The sequence below is a fragment of the Oncorhynchus keta genome, chromosome 7 (assembly GCF_023373465.1).
Source record: "Oncorhynchus keta strain PuntledgeMale-10-30-2019 chromosome 7, Oket_V2, whole genome shotgun sequence".
NCBI lineage: Eukaryota > Metazoa > Chordata > Actinopteri > Salmoniformes > Salmonidae > Oncorhynchus > Oncorhynchus keta.
Window position 1 is genome coordinate 31,303,314 of NC_068427.1, and position 20,274 is coordinate 31,323,587.

Below are 20,274 nucleotides of genomic sequence, written 5' to 3' on the forward strand. Positions count from 1 at the left end.
TTTGACCATCTTCTTTGTTGGCACTCCTAGATGTCCCATAATCACTATTGGGTCTTTTTTCGATTAAATCGGGCCATATATAGCCTAGATATCGATCTATGAAGACTGTGTGATAAGCAAAAAAATTGCGTCTTATAACGTAACGTCATTTTTTTAAATTAAAAAAGTCGACGATAAACTTTTTGTGTGTGGCCTCCACGTGCCTGTATGACCTCCCTACAACACCTGGGCATGCTCCTGATGAGGTGGCGGATGGTCTCCTGAGGGATCTCCTCCCAGACCTGGACTAAAGCATCCGCCAACTCCTGGACAGTCTGTGGTGCAACGTGGCGTTGGTGGATGGAGCGAGACATGATGTCCCAGATGTGCTCAATTGGATTCAGGTCTGGGGAACGGGCGGGCCAGTCCATAGCATCAATGCCTTCCTCTTGCAGGAACTGCTGACACACTCCAGTCACATGAGGTCTAGCATTGTCTTGCATTAGGAGGAACCCAGGGCTAACCACACCAGCATATGGTCTCACAAGGGGTCTGAGGATCTCATCTCGGTACCTAATGGCAGTCAGGCTACCTCTGGCGAGCACATGGAGGGCTGTGTGGCCCCCAAAGAAATGCCACCCCACACCATGACTGACCCACCGCCAAACCGGTCATGCTGGAGGATGTTGCAGGCGGCAGAACGTTCTCCACGGCGTCTCCAGACTCTTGTCACGTCTGTCACATGTGCTCAGTGTGAACCTGCTTTCATCTGTGAAGAGCACAGGGTGCCAGTGGCGAATTTGCCAATCTTGGTGTTCTCTGGCAAAATGCCAAACGTCCTGCATGGTGTTGGGCTGTAAGCACAACCCCCACCTGTGGACGTCGGGCCCTCATACCACCCTCATGGAGTCTGTTTCTGACCGTTTGAGCAGACACATGCACATTTGTGGCCTGCTGGGGGTCATTTTGCAGGGCTCTGGCAGTGCTCCTCCTGCTCCTCCTTGCACAAAGGCGGAGGTTGCGGTCCTGCTGCTGGGTTGTTGCCCTCCTATGGCCTCCTCCATGTCTCCTGATGTACTGGCCTGTCTCCTGGTAGCGCCTCCATGCTCTGGACACTACGCTGACAGACACAGCAAACCTTCTTGCCACAGCTCGCATTGATGTGCCATCCTGGATGAGCTGCACTACCTGAGCCACTTGTGTGGGTTGTAGACTCCGTCTCATGCTACCACTAGACTGAAAGCACCGCCAGCATTCAAAAGTGACCAAAACATCAGCCAGGAAGCATAGGAACTGAGAAGTGGTCTGTGGTTACCACCTGCAGAACCACTCCTTTATTGGGGGTGTCTTGCTAATTGCCTATAATTTCCACCTGTTGTCTATTCCATTTGCACAACAGCATGTGAAATGTATTGTCAATCAGTGTTGCTTCCTAAGTGGACAGTTTGATTTCACAGAAGTGTGATTGACTTGGAGTTACATTGTGTTGTTTAAGTGTTCCCTTTATTTTTTTTGAGCAGCATATATATATATATATGAGGTTAACCGATTTATGATTTTTCAATGCCGATACCGATTATTGGAGGACCAAAAAATGCCGATACCGATTTAATCGGTCGATTTAAAATAAAAATTATTTTAAAAATGTAATTGTAACAATGACAATTACAACAATACTGAATTAATACTTATTTTAACTTAATATAATGCATCAATAAAATCAATTTAGCCTCAAGTAGATAATGAAACATGTTCAATTTGGTTTAAATAATGCAAAAGCAAAGTTTTTTTATTCATTTTATTTGATTTTATTTCACCTTTAATTAACCAGGTAGGCTAGTTGAGAACAAGTTCTCATTTGCAACTGCGACCTGGCCAAGATAAAGCATAGTAGTGTGAACAGACAACACAGAGTTACACATGGAGTAAACAATTAACAAGTCAATAACACAGTAGAAAAAAAGGGGGGTCTATATACAATGTGTGCAAAAGGCATGAGGAGGTAGGCAAATAATTACAATATTGCAGATTAACACTGGAGTGATAAATGATCAGATGATCATGTACAGGTAGAGATATTGGTGTGCAAAAGAGCAGAAAAGCAAATAAATAAAAACTGTGGGGATGAGGTAGGTGAAAATGGGTGGGCTATTTACCAATAGATTATGTACAGCTGCAGCGATCGGTTAGCTGCTCAGATAGCTGATGTTGGTGAGGGAGATAAAAGTCTCCAACTTCAGCGATTTTTGCAATTCCTTCCAGTCACAGGCAGCAGAGTACTGGAACGAAAGGCGGCCAAATGAGGTGTTGGCTTTAGGGATGATCAGTGAGATACACCTGCTGGAGCGCGTGCTACGGATGGGTGTTGCCATCGTGACCAGTGAACTAAGATAAGGCGGAGCTTTACCTAGCATGGCCTTGTAGATGACCTGGAGCCAGTGGGTCTGGCGACGAATATGTAGCGAGGGCCAGCCGACTAGAGCATACAATGGTGGTGGGTAGCAGTGGTGGGTAGCATAAGGTGCTTTAGTGACAAAACGGATGGCACTGTGATGAACTGCATCCAGTTTGCTGAGTAGTGTTTTAGGGAGCGTTTGACAGTGATGAGGGGTGGTCGTTTGACTGCGGCACCGTAGCGGATACAGGCAATGAGGCAGTGGTCGCTGAGATCCTGGTTGAAGACAGCGGAGGTGTATTTGGAGGGCCAGTTGGTCAGGATGACGTCTATGAGGGTGCCCTTGCTTACAGAGTTAGGCTTGTACCTGGTGGGTTCCTTGATGATTTGTGTGAGATTGAGGGCATCTAGCTTAGATTGTAGGACTGCCGGGGTGTTAAGCATATCCCAGTTTAGGTCACCTAACAGAACAAACTCTGACGCTAGATGGGGGGGCAATCAATTCACAAATGGTGTCCAGGGCACAGCTGGGAGCTGAGGGGGTCGGTAGCAGGCGGCAACAGTGAGAGACTTATTTCTGGAGAGTAATTTTCAGAATTAGTAGTTCGAACTGTTTGGGTATGGACCTGGAAAGTATGACATTACTTTGCAGGCTATCTCTGCAGTAGACTGCAACTCCTCCCCCTTTGGCAGTTCTATCTTGACGGAAGATGTTATAGTTGGGTATGGAAATTTCTGAATTTTGGTGTCCTTCCTGAGCCAGGATTCAGACACGGCAAGGACATCAGGGTTAGCAGAGTGTGCTAAAGCAGTGAGTAAAACAAACTTAGGGAGGAGGCTTCTGATGTTGACATGCATGAAACCAAGGCTTTTTCGATCACAGAAGAACAAATGAGGGTGCCTGGGGACATGCAGGGCCTGGGTTTACCTCCACATCACCCGCGGAACAGAGAAGGAGTAGTATGAGGGTGCGGCTAAAGGCTATCAAAACTGGTCGCCTCGAGCGTTGGGGACAGAGATTAAGAGGAGCAGGTTTCTGGGCATGGTAGAATATATTCAGGGCATAATGCGCAGACAGGGGTATGGTGGGGTGCGGGTACGGCGGAGGTAAGCCCAGGCACTGGGTGATGATGAGAGAGGTTTTAGGATAGGGTAAGTAAGGGTAAGTAATCCTTCTCACCCCCCCCAACAAGATTTAGATGCAAGTGGCTGTTCCACTGGTTGTCATAAGGTGTATGCACCAATTTGTAAGTCGCTCTGGATAAGAGCGTCTGCTAAATGACTTAAATGTAAATGTAATGTAAATGTTTTATCTCTGGACATGCTGGTTGTAATGGGTGAGGTCACCGCATATGTGGGAGGTGGGACAAAGGAGGTATCAGGGGTATGAGGAGTGGGACTAGGGGCTCCATTGTGAACTAAAACAATGATAACTAACCTGAGCAACAGTATACAAGGCATATTCACATTTGAGAGAGACATACAGCGAGGCATACAGTAATCACAGGTGTTGAATTGGGAAAGCTAGCTCAAACAGTGGGTGAGACAACAGCTAATCAGCTAGCATAACAACAGCAGGTAAAATGGCATTGACTAGGCAACGGGGCCGACAGATAAATCAAACAAGCAGAATGGAGTACCGTGATTAATGGACAGTCCAGTGTGCATCAGCTATGTAGCCAAGTGATCAGAGTCCAGGGGCAGCGGTGGATGGGGCAGGGGGGCTGGACTGGCGAGTGTTATCCAGGTTAAAAAAAACTAACAATGACTAAGTAGCTTGTAGCTAGTTAGCTGGTTCGCTTCTGGAGGTTCTTGAGTGTGTTCTAAAAATAATAGCGATTCCGTATCACATTGGGTGAGGCAGGTTTCCGGAAGGTATAAACAAATTTAAAAAATCGGGAAGAGATAGAAAGTACATATGGGCCACTGCGATGCAGACGGTTAGCAGGCCTGTGCTAACAAGCTAACAGATTAGCAGGCCGGGGTAAACAAGGTAGTAGTTAGCGGACCTGGGCTAAACAAGCTAGCAGTTAGCATGCCGAATTAGCAAGCAAGGAGATAGCGAGGGCTAGAGAGTTAGCCTTTGGAGGACGTCGCGATTGGGTGAGTCTGTTTATTCCTCTTCATGCAGTGACATCGATAGACCGGTCGTGGATCCGGGTATAGAAGCCCAGGAGTATGCTAGGAACACAGGAGCTCTGGCCGGGCTAGCTTCAAGCTACGTGGGTGGAAACGCTAGCCAGGAGTAATCAACCAGGGTTGCGGTTTAGCTCGATAGCTAGTTGTGAAGATCCAGCTGAAAAAAATGTTCAGTTTGCGGAGGGAATCCGGGGATAAAAAATAAAAAGGTCCGTTATGCTCTGGTTAGCGTCGCATTGTTCGAACTGGCTAGAGCTTTCCGAGCTAAACTCATACAGAACGCCGCAGCCCGTCTGGTGTTCAACCTTCCCAAGTTCTCTCACGTCACCCCGCTCCTCCGCTCTCTCCACTGGCTTCCAGTTGAAGCTCGCATCCGCTACAAGACCATGGTGCTTGCCTACGGAGCTGTGAGGGGAACGGCACCTCAGTACCTCCAGGCTCTGATCAGGCCCTACACCCAAACAAGGGCACTGCGTTCATCCACCTCTGGCCTGCTCGCCTCCCTACCACTGAGGAAGTACAGTTCCCGCTCAGCCCAGTCAAAACTGTTCGCTGCTTTGGCCCCCCAATGGTGGAACAAACTCCCTCACGACGCCAGGACAGCGGAGTCAATCACCACCTTCCGGAGACACCTGAAACCCCACCTCTTTAAGGAATACCTAGGATAGGATAAGTAATCCTTCTCCCCCCCCCCCCTTTAAGATTTAGATGTACTATTGTAAAGTGACTGTTCTACTGGATGTCATAAGGTGAATGCACCAATTTGTAAGTCACTCTGGATAAGAGCGTCTGCTAAATGACTTAAATGTAAATGTAAATGTGATGACCGGTTAGCTGAAGACCGCTAGCATAGCTGGTGGTTAGCTGGCTAGCTTCAGTTGAGGGGTTCCGGTTCCGAAGTAAATATAAATACTTTAGGAAAAGTAGCTACATTGGGTGAGGCGGATTGCAGGAGAGTATTTGGAAGCTTAGGTTTAGCAAAATGTTTTTAAAGATATTCGAAGAAAAATATCTAAAATGAAAAAGAGACGATATTTACAGATATTTACAGAGAGACGATACGACAGGACGACTTACTGCTACGCCATCTTAGATTATATATATATATATATATAAAGTGTTGGAGAAGAATGTAAAAGTGCAATATGTGCTATGTAAGAAAGCTAACGTTTCAGTTCCTTGCTCTGAACATGAGGACATTTAAAGCTGGTGGTTCCTTTTAAGATGAGTTTTCAATATTCCCAGGTAAGAAGTTTTAGGTTGTAGTTATTATATGACTATTTCCCTCTATACCATTTGTATTTCATTAACCTTTGACTATTGGATGTTCTTATAGGCACTTTAGTATTGCCAGTGTAACAGTAGCTTCCGTCCCTCTCCTCGCTCCTCCCTGGGCTCGAACCAGCAACACAACGACCACACCACCATGCAGAGCAAGGGAAACAACCACCCCAAGGCTCAGAGGGAGTGAAGTTTGAAACGCTATTAGCGCGCACTAACTAGCCAGCCATTTCACTTCGGTCACACCAGCCTCATTTCGGGAGTTGATAGGTTTGAAGTCATAAACAGCGCAATTATTGACGCTGCACTAAATAACTTGGTTGCATGGTGTGTTTGTGCTTTTCTGTGTCAGTGTGGTTGCATGTTTGTTCGTAAGTGTACATCTGTTCACGTGTAAGTGTGTGTACATGAGATTGAAACAAACATATATATATATAAGAAAAGCAACCAAAAAAAGCATTTGGTGTGCTAATTATGTTCTGGTATCTAGAATGCAGTGTTTCAACATGACTTCTGTTCGTGTATCTAGAATGCAGTGCTTCAACATGACTTCTGTTCGTGTATCTAGAATGCAGTGCTTCAACATGAATTCTGTTCTGGTATCTAGAATGCAGTGCTTCAACATGAATTATGTTTGTATCTAGAATGCAGTGCTTAAACATTAATTCTGTTCTGGTATCTAGAATGCAGTGCTTCAACATTAATTCTGTTCGTGTATCTAGAATGCAGTGCTTCAACATGAATTCCTCTGCTCTGGTTCTCTTGTCTCTTGTCTCCCTCCTCTGTGCTTGGGCGGGCTGGAGTGCTCTGTAATGTGGTTGTATGTGTGTACCTCCAGTTTTTGGGACAAGGGGTTCTTTATTGCACCCCTCTAGGCTTGGGAATGGGACAAGAGGGCCAGGTGCGGGCATGGAGCACTACTACTACACACACACACACACACTTTGTCTCGCTTTTTCTCACTCTCTTTCGCGCTCTCTCTTTCACTGTGCTCAGGGCCTGTTTCCAGTCATGGATGTTTATTTTTGCATGGTGGCATTTCGGTATTGATAGACACAGAAAAACAGGAATGTGTATTGGCTCCTGAGTGGCGCAGTGGTCTAAGGCACTGTATCTCAGTGCTAGAGGGGTCACTACAGACCCTGGTTCGATCCCGGTCTGTATCACAACAGGCCGTGATCGGGAATACCATAGGGATTGCATTCTTTGTTTTTGCTTGATTTCCATTTTTTTTTTATTCAACCAGGCAGGTGCGCCACGAAAGCCAGAAGTAGCGATAAAATAAATGCCTTACCTTTGAAGGTCTTCTTCTGTTGGCACTCCAAAAGTTCCCAGCTACATCACAAATGGTCCTTTTGTTCGATAAAGTCCTTTTTTCTATCCCCAAAAACTCAGTTTAGCTGGCGCGCTTCATTCAATAATCTACCAGTTTCACTCCTACAAAATTAATCCCAAACGTTACCAATAAACTTCTCCAAACAAGTCAAACAATATTTATAATCAAACCTCAGGTACCCTAATACGTAAATACATTATAAAATTTAAGATGGAGAATCTTTGTCTTTACCGGAGATAAACAACAAAGAACGCGCTCTCATCCACGCGCATGAAAACACTACAGCCAAAATAGGAGCCACTTAGAAAAACGACAAATTCTAGCTCATTTTTCCAAAAACAAACCTGAAAATCTTTCTAAAGACTGTTGACATCTAGTGGACACCCTAGGAATGGCAATCTGAGAGGTTTTCCCTTCATATTAAACATGACAGCCTTTGGAAACAGTGGTGGGCTGATTTTCTTTATTTTTCTGGATGGTTTGTCCTCTGGTTTTTGCCTGCCATATAAGTTCTGTAATACTCACAGATATTATTTAACATTTTTAGAAACTTTTAGTGTTTTCTATCCAATTATATGCATATCCTAGCTTCTGGGCCCGAGTAACAGGCAGTTTACTTTGGGCACGCTTTTCATCCAGAAGTCAAAATACTGCCCCCTAGCCCAAAGAGGTTAACTAGTTCCAATCAGTCCTTGACTGTCACCATTATTTACTGCATAGGAGAATAATTAATGTTCCACCATTTGTAGAAAAGAGTTAAGGTTAGTTAGTTAGTTAGTTAGTTCGGGATGGGTGTTGGGTTATGGTTTGTGGAGGTCGACCAGACAGGTAGCCAAATGGTGCCGTGGTCCTTTTAACGAGGACTTCAGATTAACCCCTTGTGTGCTGGGGTCAGAGGTCAGACTCCCAGAATGATTATCTTATTAACTGAAGGGGTCTGGTCCCCATAGCCCTAGAAGGCTTAATTACCACATCTCCTTCCCTTGGTGATTACTGGAGGGGGAGTTAGAAGGTTGAAGGAAAACAGGCCATTCAAGACTGTTGGAACATGACCAAGGTTTTGTGAAATTTCTATTATGGCGGAAGTCACTCCAAAATGGTTTGCTTGTGGTCTAATATGTAAGTTTTGCACATTTAACTGAGACGGTGGACTTTAGTCTATTTTATGTCATTTATTTTTATTCAATTCAAGCCGCAGGTAAGACAAACTAACCACTACCTCCTATATTTGACTGACGAGAGGCAGAGAATAGACTGGGAACTTTTCAGTAGGGCACAGAGAGAGACTGGTCATAGAGCAAGTTATGGGGAAGTTAATGCACAGAAAATAGAAACACTCACATGGTGGGGGGGGTTATTGTGTGTGTGTGAGCATGCTCCTGTGTGTGTGTGTGTGAGAGCATGCTCCTGTGTGTGTGTGTGTGTGTGAGAGCATCTGTTTGTGTTAGGCAGACTCAAGAAAGTCTGGAGTATAGGAACCTGAGAGGAGGATGATGTCATAGTGAAGTTGGCCTCCGGTGATTGGTCTGGGAGAGAACACACACACGCACGCACGCACACCTCTGAAAGTGAGCTGGTTGGGTGCCAATCATTTGTGGGTTATTTTACTTCAAAGAGGCCTGAAACCAAACCCCTTGAATCAGAGAGTGAGGGAAGGAGGGAGTGAGCGAGTGAGAGACAACTCATTGAGACACAGCCAAAGGCTGACACTGACATCATGACAGTCAGAGCACCTATACCAGCCCTGCCTACCGTATGCACCCAGTCTATGGTGGTATCTGAGAGTTTGTGCATGTTTTTGTGTGTGGGGAGGGGCTGTGATTAGGTCCAGTCGACAGTCTTTTCCCAGATTCTGCTGGAAAACCGCTTAGATCAGCAGAAAAACTTGGCCTTCAGCCTCTTTTTTTTCTTCTTTCTGTTCTTCCCTTTCCCTCTCCTCCATCTCTCCCCCCGCCACCTCTCCTCCATCTCTCCCCCCACCACCTCTGTACCCAAGTCTCTCTCTCAAACTCATATACACTTAAAATGGCAAAAAAGCCTTAGGAGAGAGATTTTTTTTTTTTTTTTTTTTATTTCAATTTAACCAGGTAGGCTAGTTGAGAACAAATTTTCTCAAGGCATGAGTGTGAACAGACAACACAGAGTTACACTGTAAACAATTTAGCAAGTCAATAACACAGTAGAAAAAAATGGGAGTCTATATACAATGTTGCAAAAGGCATGGGTGTGAATAATACAATTTTGCAGATTAACACTGTGATAAATGATCAGAGGGCATTTTATATGTGCAAAAGAGCAGAAAAGTAAATAAATAAAAACAGTATGGGAAAGGTAGGTGAAAAATGCTATTTCTAGACTCTGTAAGCTGCAGCGATCGGTTAGCTGCTCGGATAGCTGATGTTTGAAGTTGGTGAGGGAGATAAAAGTCTCTCGATTTTCTCGTTCAGTCACAGGCAGCAGAGTACTCGAAAGGCTCAAATAGGTGTTGGCTTTAGGGATGATCAGTGAGATACACCTGCTGGATCGTCTCGGATGGGTGTTGCCATCGTGACCAGTGAACTGAGATAAGGCGGAGCTTTATCTAGCATGGACTTGTAGATGACCTGGAGCCAGTGGGTCTCGAATATGTAGTCTCTCTAGAGCATCTATCGCAGTGGTGGGTCTATCTGCTTTAGTGACAAAACGGATGGCACTCTATCTCTCAGTTTCTATAGAGTGTTCATTTTGTATCATCTCTAGTCGAGGATCTCTATCAGTTTTCTATATCTCTCTGAGTGAAGGAGGCTTTGTTCGGAATAGAAAGCCGACTCTATTTGATTTTTGATTGGAGATGTTTGATGTGAGTCTGGAAGGAGAGTTTGCTCTAGCCAGACACCTAGGTCTTATAGATGTCCACTATTCAAGGTTGGAACCATCCAGGGTGGTGATGCTATCGGGCATGCGGGTGCAGGCAGCTCGGTTGAAAAGCATGCATTTGGTTTTCTCGTTTAGGAGCAGTTGGAGGCCACGGAAGGAGTGCTGTATGGCATTGAAGCTCGTTTGGAGGTTATAGCACAGTGTCCAATCTATATATCTCTCGTAGAGGTGGATCAGGGAATCGCCCGCAGCAAGAGCAACATCATTGATATATCTCTCTGAACCCTCTATCTCTATATCCAGAGGACTCGGACAGCATGCCCTCCGATTTGACACACTGAACTCTGTCTGCAAAGTAATTGGTGAACCAGGCAAGGCAGTCATCGAAAAACCGAGGCTGTTGAGTCTCTCTCTTGGTGATTGACTCGAAAGCCTCTCTCGGCTGCACAGTACTGTCTTTTATCGATGGCGGTTATGATATCATTTAGTACCTTGAGTGTGGCTGAGGTGCACCCTGACCGGCTCGGAAACCAGATTGCACAGCGGAGAAGGTACGGTGGGATTCGAGATCAGTGACCTGTTTGTTGACTTGGCTCTCAAAGACCTTAGATAGGCAGGGCAGGATGGATATAGGTCTATAGCAGTTTGGGTCCAGGGTGTCTCCCTCTGAAGAGGGGATCTCAGCTTTCAATCTGGGGATCTCTCGATATAGGTTGAACAGGCTGGTAATCTCGACAATCGGCAGATAGTTTTAGAAATCTCAGATTATCAAGCCCAGCTATTTCTCTCAGGTTCTATCTCTCTATATCTATCTCTATCTATCTCTCTCTCTCTATCTCTATATCTCTCTCTCTATCTCTCTCTCTCTATCTCTCTCTCTCTATCTCTCTCTTCTCTACGGGGGGCGGAGCTGTTCTATCTCTCTAGTCTTATTGAAGTTTTCTATCTTTATCGGTCGTGTTTCTAGCCTCAGTGCAGTGGGCAGCTGGGAGGATCTCTCTATGGACTTCACAGTGTCCCAGAACTTTTTGGAGTTAGTTACAGGATGCTCTTCTGCCTGAAGAAGCTGGCCTTAGCTTTCTGACTGATCTCTATCTCTGGTTCTGACTTCCCTGAACAGTTGCATATCACGGGGCTATCTATCTCTATCAGGATGTTTTTGTGCTGGTCTCTCAGGTCTATCTCTATCTGTTCTTGGTTCTGCATTTTTCGGAGCATGCTTATCTAAAATGGTGAGGAAGTTACTTTTAAAGAATGACCAGGCATCCTCAACTGACGGGATCTCTCCTTCCAGGATCGGGCCAGGTCGATTATAGGCCTGCTCAGAAGTGTTTTAGGGATCGTTTGACAGTGATGAGGGGTCTCGTTTGACTCTATCCGTCGGATCAGGCGATGAGGCAGTGATCGCTGAGATCTGGTTCTCGGAGGTATATTTGGAGGGCCAGTTGGTCTCTCTCTGAGGGTGCCCTTGTTTACAGAGTTAGGGTTGTACCTGGTGGGTTCTTCTGATTTGAGTGAGATTGAGGGCATCTAGCTTAGATTGTAGGACTCTAAGCATATCCCAGTTTATCTAACAGAACAAACTCTGAAGCTAGATCTCAATTCACAAATGGTATCAGGGCGCAGCTGGGAGCTGACGGGGGTCGGTCTAGACTTGTTTCTGGAGAGAGTAATTTTCAAAATTAGTAGTTCAAACTATGGACCTGGAAAGTATCTCTCTACTCCGCCCCCTTTGGCAGTTCTATCTTCGGAAGATGTTATAGTTGGGAAATCTCTATCTCTATCTTTCTGGCCTTCCTCCAGGATTCTCTCGGCAAGGACATCAGGGTTAGCAGAGTGTGCTAAAGCAGTATCAAACTTAGGGAGGAGGCTTCTGATGTTGACATGCATAAAACCAAGACTTTTCGATCACAGAAGTCAACAAATGAGGGTCTGGGGGCATCAGGATAATGTGTTCTACAAATTCTCAAGGTGAGGGAAAGAGGCTAGACTGAATAGGCAATAAGCACAGGATATTGCTTTGCACTGGGTGTCTGTGCATGCTCTGAGAATGTGAGTGCATGTTATATGTATGTAATGTATGGAATGTAATCTCTATCTCTCTATCTCTCTATCTCTCTATCTCTCTATCTCTCTATCTCTATCTCTATCTAGGGTTTTTCTTTATTTGTACTCTTTTCTACATTGTATAATAATAGTGAATACATCACAACTATGGAATCATGTAGTAACCAAAAAAAGTGTTCACCTCTTGCGACGATCAAATCCGTATCCGGGAGCGTAACCATAGCCTCAAACGCATTAGCATAACGCAACGGACATAAATACCCCTAGAAACTTTTCCTATTCATGAAAATCGCAAATGAAATAAATATATTCAAACACAAGCTTAGCCTTTTGTTAACAACACTGTCATCTCAGATTTTCAAAATATGCGTTACAGCCAACGCTAGACAAGCATTTGTGTAATTTTATCATGGCATAATGCTATGCTAGGCTCTGCTGGCAGCAGGCAACATTTTCACAAAAATAAGAAAAACAACTAAATTAAATCATTTACCTTTGAAGAACTTCAGATGCTTTCACTCAGGAGACTCCCAGTTAGATAGCAAATGTCCCTTTTTTTCCAAAAATATATTTTTTTGTAGGCGAAATAGCTCCCGTTTCTTCATCATGCATGGCTGAGAAATCGACCGGAAAATGCTACAACTATAACGCCAAACTTTAAAAAAAAATTGCTCCATAATATCGACAAACACGGCAAACGTTATTTAGGATTCATCCTCAAGGTGTTTTTAACATATATATTCGATAATATATCCCTCGAGGCAATTGGTTTCTCATAAGAAGCGATTGGAAAAATGGCTACCTCAGTATTTTACGCGAGATTTTCTGCGGGAGACACCATGTGACCACATGCTATATATATTGTCCCTTACAGCCATTCTTCAATGGAAATGCCTAAAAAGACGTCACAATACTGTAGACACCTTGTGGAAAACGTAAGCTCATTCGTAGCTCATTTACAGCCATATAAGGAGTCATTGGCATGAGGCGGTTTCAAAAAATGCGGCACTTCCTGGTTGGATTTTTATCTGGGTTTCACCTGTAACATCAGTTCTGTGGCACTCACAGACAATATCTTTGCAGTTTTGGAAACGTCAGTGTCTTTCCAAAGAGTGTCTTCTTTTTGTCAATTATATGCATAGTCGAGCATCTTTTCGTGACAAAATATCTTGTTTAAAACGGGAACATTTTTCATCCACAAATTAAAATAGCGCCCCCTAAATCCAAGAGGTTAAACAAATCAAAATATATTTTATATTTGAGGGTCTTCAAAGTAGCCACCCTTTGCATTGATGACAGCTTTGCACACTCTACAGAGTCAATGTGCGGGGGCACCAGTTATTTAAAGTGACTATACATAGATGACAACAGAGAGTGTGTTGGGGGGAGGGGGGACTGCAAATTGTCTGGGTAGCCATTTGACTAGATGTTCAGAAGTCTTATGGCTTGGGTGTAGAAGCTGTTTATAAGCCTCTTGGACCAAGACTTGGCGCTCCGGTACCGCTTGCCATGCGGTAGCAGTGAGAACAGTCTATGACAAGGGCCTTCCTCTGACACTGCCTGTTATAGAGGTCCTGGATGGCAGGAAGCTTTGCCCCAGTGATGTACTGGTACCCTCTGTAGTGCCTTGCGGTCGGAGGCCGAGCAGTTGCCATACCAGGCAGTGATGCAACATGCGATGGTGCAGCTGTAGAACCTTTTGAGGATCTGAGGACCCATGCCACATCTTTTTAGTCTCCTGAGAGGAAATAGGTTGTGTCGTGCCCGCTTCACGACTGTAATGATGTGCTTGGACCATGTTAATTTGTTGGTGATGTGGACACCAAGGAACTTGAAGCTCTCAACCTGCTCCACTGCAGCCCCATCGATAAGAATGGGGGTGTGCTCAGTCCTCTTTTTCCTGTAGTCCACAATCATCTCCTTTGTTTTGATCACGTTGAGGGAGAGGTTGTTGTCCTGGCACCACATGGCCAGGTCTCTGACCTCCTCCCTATAGGCTGTCTCGTTGTTGTTGGTGATCAGGCCTACCACTGTCGTGTCATCTGCAAATGTAATGATGTTGTTGGAGTTGTGACTGGCCATGCAGTCATGAGTGAACAGGGAGTACAGGAGGGGGCTGAGTACGCACACCTGAGGGGCCCCTGTGTTGAGGATCAGCGTGGCGGATGTGTTGTTACCTACCCTTACCACCTGGGGGCGGCGCGTCAGGAAGTCCAGGATCCAGTTGTAGAGGGAGGTGTTTAGTCCCAGTGTTCTTCACTTATTGATGAGCTTTGAGGGCACTATGGTGTTGAACTCTGAGCTGTAGTCAATGAATAGCATTCTCACATAGGTGTTCCTTTTGTCCCGGTGGGAAAGGGCAGTGTGGAGTGCAATTGAGACTACATCATCTGTGGATCTGTTGGGGCGGTATGCAAATTGGAGTGGGTCTAGGGTTTCTGGCATGATGGTGTTGATGTGAGCCATGACCAGCCTTTCAAAGCACTTCATGGCTACAGACATGAGTGCTACGGGTCGGTAGTCATTTAGGCAGGTAGTGTTCTTGGGCACAGGCACTATGGTGGTCTGCTTAAAACTTGTTGGTATTACAGACTCGAACAGGGAGAGATTGAAAATGTCAGTGAAGACACTTGCCAGTTGGTCAGCGCATGCTCGCAGTACACACCCTGGTAATCCGTTTGGCCCTGCGGCCTTGTGAATGTTGACCTGTCTAAAGGTCTTACTCACTTCGGCTGCGGAGAGCGTGATCACACAGTCTTCCGGTACAGTGGGTGCTCTCATGCATGTTTCAGTGTTATTTCCCTCGAAGCGAGCATAGAAGTAGTTTAGCTCGTCTGGTAGGCTCGTGTCACTCGGCAGCTCTCGGCGGTGCTTCCCTTTGTAGTCTGTAATGGTTTGCAGGCCCTGCCACAGAGCCGGTGTAGTACAATTCGATCTTAGTCCTGTATTGATGCTTTGCCTGTTTGATGGTTCGTCGGAGGGCATAGCGGGATTTCTTATGAGCTTCCGAGTCTCGCTCCTTGAATGCGGCAGCTCTAGCCTTTAGCTCAGTGCGGATGCTGCCTGTAATCCATGGCTTATGGTTGGGGTATGTACGTACGGTCACGGTAGGGACAACGTCATTGATGCACTTTTGGATAAAGCCAATGACAGACGTGGTGTACTCCTCAACGCCATTGGAGGAATCTCTTGAACATATTCCAGTCTGTGCTAGCAAAACAGCCCTGTAGCTTAGCATCTGCTTCATCTGACCACTTTCTTTTATTGATCTAGTCACTGGTGCAGGAATCAGGAGGATAGAATTATGGTCAGATTTGCCAAATAGAGGGAGAGCTTTGTATGCGTCTCTGTGTGTGGAGTATAGGTGGTTGCACATTTAACATCTGATATAAATTTGGTAAAAGTGATTTAAGTTCCCCTGCATTAAAGTCCCCGGCTACTAGGAGCACCGCCTCTGGGTTTACTTGTTTGCTAATGGTGGAATGCATCTCATTCAATGCTTTCTTAGTGCCAGCCTCTGACTGTGGTGGTATGTAAACAGCTACAAAGTATACCAGTGAAAACTCTCTCGGTAGGTAGTGTGGTCTACAGCTTATTATGAGAAACCCTACCTCCAGGCAAGGAATAGCTCGAGACTTCCTTTGATATTGTGCACCAGCTGTTGTTTACAAAAATACATAGACCACCCCTTGCCTTACCAGACGCCGCTGAGCTCTTGTTGGCTGCTTTTCCTTCATTCTGCGGTCCAACTCATACCAAACCATCTCAATTGGATTGAGGTTGGATGATTGTGGAGGCCAGGTCATCTGATGCAGCACTCCATCACTGTCCTTCTTGGTCAAATAGCCCTTACACAGCCTGGAAGTGTGTTTTGTCATTGTCCTGTGTTTTGTCATTGTCCTGTGTTTTGTCATTGTCCTGTTGAAAAACAAATGATAGTCCCTCTAAGCGCAAACCAGATGGGATGGCGTAACACTGCAGAATGCTGTGGTAGCCGTGCTGGTTAAGTATGCCTTGAATTCTAAATAAATCACTGACAGTGTCACCAGCAAAACACCATCATACCTCTTCCTCCATGCTCCACGGTGGGAACAACACATGCAGAGATCATCTGTTCGCCTAGTCTGGTTGATGTTGAGATATGTCTGTTGAACTCTGAAGCATTTATTTGGGCTGAAATTTCTGAGGCTGGTAACTCTAAGGAACTTATCCTTTGCAGCAGAGGTAATTCTGGGTCTTACTTTCCTGTGGCGGTCCAGTTTCACCAAAGCGCTTGATGGTTTTTGCAACTGCACTTGAAGAAAAGTTCAAAGTTCTTTAAATGTTCCGGATTGACTGACCTTCGGATCGACTGACCTTCCCAAATCAAATTCTATCTTCTGAATACCACCCCTACCGTGTCACAGCACAACTGATTGGCTCAAACACATTACGAAGGAAAGAACTTCCCCTATTTAACTTTTAACCAGGCACACCTGTTAATTGAAATGCATTCCAGGTGACTACCTCATGAAGCTGGTTGAGAGAATGCCAAGTGTGCAAGCTGTCATCAAGACAAAGAGTAGCTACTTTGAAGAATCTAAAATATATTTTGATTTGTTTAACACTTTTCTGGTTACAACATGATTCCACATGTTTTATTTAATAGTTTTGATGTTTTTAGTATTATTCTACAATGTAGAAAATGTAAAAATAAAGAACCCCTGAATGAGTAGTTTGACTTGTAGTGTGTGTGTGTTTGTGTGTGTGTGTGTGTGTGTGTGTGTCTGAGTACATAGTGGTCACTCAGAGTGAAGGACGCCAGTGGTCAACTTCCATCAGCTTCCATTTAACTGCAGCATCCATCTTCCTCAAGCATGTGTGGCCATTATACCAGTTTAGCTGAGTCATCCATTGCACACACACACACACACACACACACACACACACACACACACACACACACACACACACACACACACACACACATGAGCCAAATGAGTCCATTACAGTCCACTGAAAGCCTCACAGCACACTGATAGGAGTTAGAGAGACTCATGACTGGAGTGGCCTCAATGATAGAAGCCATTTACTGGACTTCAGCCAAGCCTTCTCACATTAAAGGTCTTGTCAAGGTAATAACACTGCTGTTAGATGACCATTCTGCACCATTATCGAAAGACCAATTCAATACAAGAACAGTATAGGAATTGTAACTCTGCAATTTAGTTTTATGGTATATAACAGTGATGGGACTTTTTCTGTTATGCTTACAACAGGCTGCTCTTTGTGTTGTACCTATGTGTGTTTGTGTAATGTGGACTGGTGAGACATTCTTTAATCCCCACAGTCCTTAGACAGATCTCCAGATTAGATTACCCCCTCTCCCAGACAGGACCCCCCCAGGACCACAGCTGCCTACACCATGCCTGTCATTAAACAGGGAAATAGTTAGTCCAGTCCTGTTTGATAGGGAGTGTGTGGTTAATTTATAGGGCCTTTCTGGTCTGGCGTATCCCTGGGCAGCCCAAGGGTGTTGTGGTGCAGTCTGTATGGTAGCTGGTAGGGACCTCGTTGGGTCCTGTGCTGGGAGGTCCTGTGTTGCTGCTGCCTGGCTGAGATCCCTGCCCTTGGTGGGGTGTCTTTGTCAGAGTCCTATCTCAGCAGAGCTTTTAAATCTGTGTCCTGTCTAGTGCGACTCAGGCAGGGTTGCCAAGCGATGAGGATGGACACACACACACTCACTAAACCTGTCACTCCTCTACTTCAGCCTTCTCTCCTCCCTCTCTGTTAAAAGCCGTGGTAGGACAGGTTGTCATGGTGATTGCTCCAAGCAGGGCACCGAAGAGACTAAAGCATTCTGGGATAAAGACTAGCACTGTGAGACTGACTCCCAAAGTCAGCACTGACATATGGCCCATACAACTGATCTGTCGTGACTCTGGGATTCTGTTTCTCATCTCTCCCTCTCTCTCTTACAACTATCTTTCTGTGATAATGATTTTTAAGCAGTAGAAAATGCAATGTTTTAATGCAAGGTTGTGAACCCACTTCTTTCTTTGTTCTAGTCATTCTACTAGTCTGCTTCCAGTCAGACCAACAAAGCCTGTGACCCCCCTCATTACCCCCTCCCCCGCCGAGCCGAAGTGGGTTAATCCCTCATCACTCAGCGCCCGGACTCTCCCATTTTAGACAGGGGGGGTCAGGTCCAGCTCAGGTGTCGCCGGTTCAGACAAAGGAAACCCAATCCTGCAGCAGTGTTATTCCCCTACCCTTCACTGACCCTCTCTCTGTCTGGCAGTTTCACTGCAGAGTGGTCCCCTCTATTCTGCTGCTTCCTCTGTTAACAGAAAATATGATGTCATTGAAGTCTGCAGTGGTTAGAGTCATTCACATTGTGAGGTAACTAAAGACTGGTTTCAGCTGAAAAGAGAAAAGCATGGCGCTGATGATATGGACTGGGTTGTTGCTTAGGTATCTGATGTCTGGTGTTTCCATGATTATCATGTAGAGTAATAACTCATGGTTAGTAATCAAGGAATCACCCATACTTAGTCTGGGATCAAGCACTCAAGGTCTTTCTGACTGAAACTACGTCCTATGGATACTTTGCATGTCAGGGTTGAAATCACGTCATTAATTCATCCCCTTTTCTCTCTGCAGGGACGACATGTCAAGACAGGACAACTGGCGGCCATCAAGGTCATGGACGTCACAGAGGTAAGCTGGTGCTCGATTGGGAGAGCTTTGTGTGTGATTTAACAGAGAGCTGGTTTGACTGACAGTTTTACTTGGTAGTCGCCATAGCTTTACTTGGTTGTCCATTTGCTCCCACACATTCACTTCCACTCATTAACAGTTCCATTTTGGTTCCCAGTGTTGATAGACTACTTCCTGAATAATCTGTTGATTTATAACATCACAGTCTAATCCTTCCTTGGACTCATTCTAGAATTTATATTCCCTCCAATAGGCTCCTCAGAGAGACATTTCCTTTTTAAGACCCAAACCATTAGATACACAAATTACATCCCTTGTCAGACATTATGTCAAGACCGATTCAAGTCAAAATCTGGATCACAGAATAGATCTTTAGTACTTGACTCAATGATCCAGCTATGCTTAATAATAAATACTCTATAGCCACATTCTAGCCCATGTAGATTTGGGACATATCCCAAGTTGAGTTGTATTGCATCCAAGGCCCTAGATACAGTATGTCTTTAATTTGAACCAAAACACACATACTGTAGCAGGATAGCAACAGTCGCCAAGATAAACCTCCACCACCCCCTGCTCTCTCTCCTTTCCCCAATTCCCCTAGTCAATATTTTTCCTCCTGAAATAGACATAATATCAGGCTTATATGAATGTAGGTCTTCAACCTCCGTGTTTTTCCTCTTCATGCCACAAAGCTGAGTTTGTGTTTGGAGCTGGATGGAGGTGATTTTATGTAGCCCAGGGCATCGTTAGGCAGTGCTGAGAGGACTGGTGTTCAGATACTCTGGAGGAGGGTTGCACATAGCCTTTATGGACCCCCTGTCATGTCTTGTGAAGTCAGCCTGCCTTTGAGGTGTGTGTGTGTGTGTGTGTGTGTGTGTGTGTGTGTGTGTGTGTGTGTGTGTGTTAAGTGTCTACCTCCACACATTTGCCTTAACGGTGTCTCCTTATGGTGCCTGAACAGAAAGACAGACCCAGGCTATTGTCACTAAGCAAATGTTAGACTGTATTTGTCTACATGACAAAGCATCTTCCTACCCTGTCTCTAATAATTGATTTGAAAAGACATCTGAGCACAAACCTTTCACTTCTCATGTGAACGTTGCAAAATAGAGACGAAAGAAAGGATGGAATAGCGATTAGGACAGGGAGAAGGATGTATGTATGTAGGAACACAGAGAATGAGAGTATTGCCGTGTGGCTATACAGTCCTACTGGTGATCTACACGTTAGATATTTTACACACATCAGATCTTTTCTGAGAAGAGGGTTTTTTAAAGCCGTTTTGTAAAATAAACAATTCAGTTGAGGTTTGGGTGTTTGCCAGGAGCGAGAGTTAGTTGGGTTGGAGTAGCTTGTTTATTTTTGAAAATGTTCTCTGGTTGTCCTGCAGGGGGATAGATAAGCTAGTCTAGTGAACCAACAGGACATATGATATGTTCTATCCAGGAACTCCTGGTCAGCGGAAAACATCTGTTTTTTACTTGAGATATTTTTTATATATTTTGTTGAACTGTGTTGT

At 45.0% G+C, this 20,274-nt stretch overlaps 1 protein-coding gene across 7 annotated transcripts in view; it reads left to right on the forward strand.

The window, feature by feature from the left end:
• The window catches only part of LOC118386305 (mitogen-activated protein kinase kinase kinase kinase 4-like), a 111,738-nt gene that overhangs the window by 41,497 nt on the left and 49,967 nt on the right, over positions 1–20,274 (forward strand). For all 7 annotated transcript variants that reach the window (XM_052522578.1, XM_035773960.2, XM_035773955.2 and 4 more), the window contains one exon: positions 18,696–18,752. In XM_052522578.1, the coding sequence (XP_052378538.1) occupies positions 18,738–18,752 (15 nt within the window). In that variant the 5' untranslated portion in view covers positions 18,696–18,737. The remainder of the gene's footprint in view (positions 1–18,695; positions 18,753–20,274) is intronic.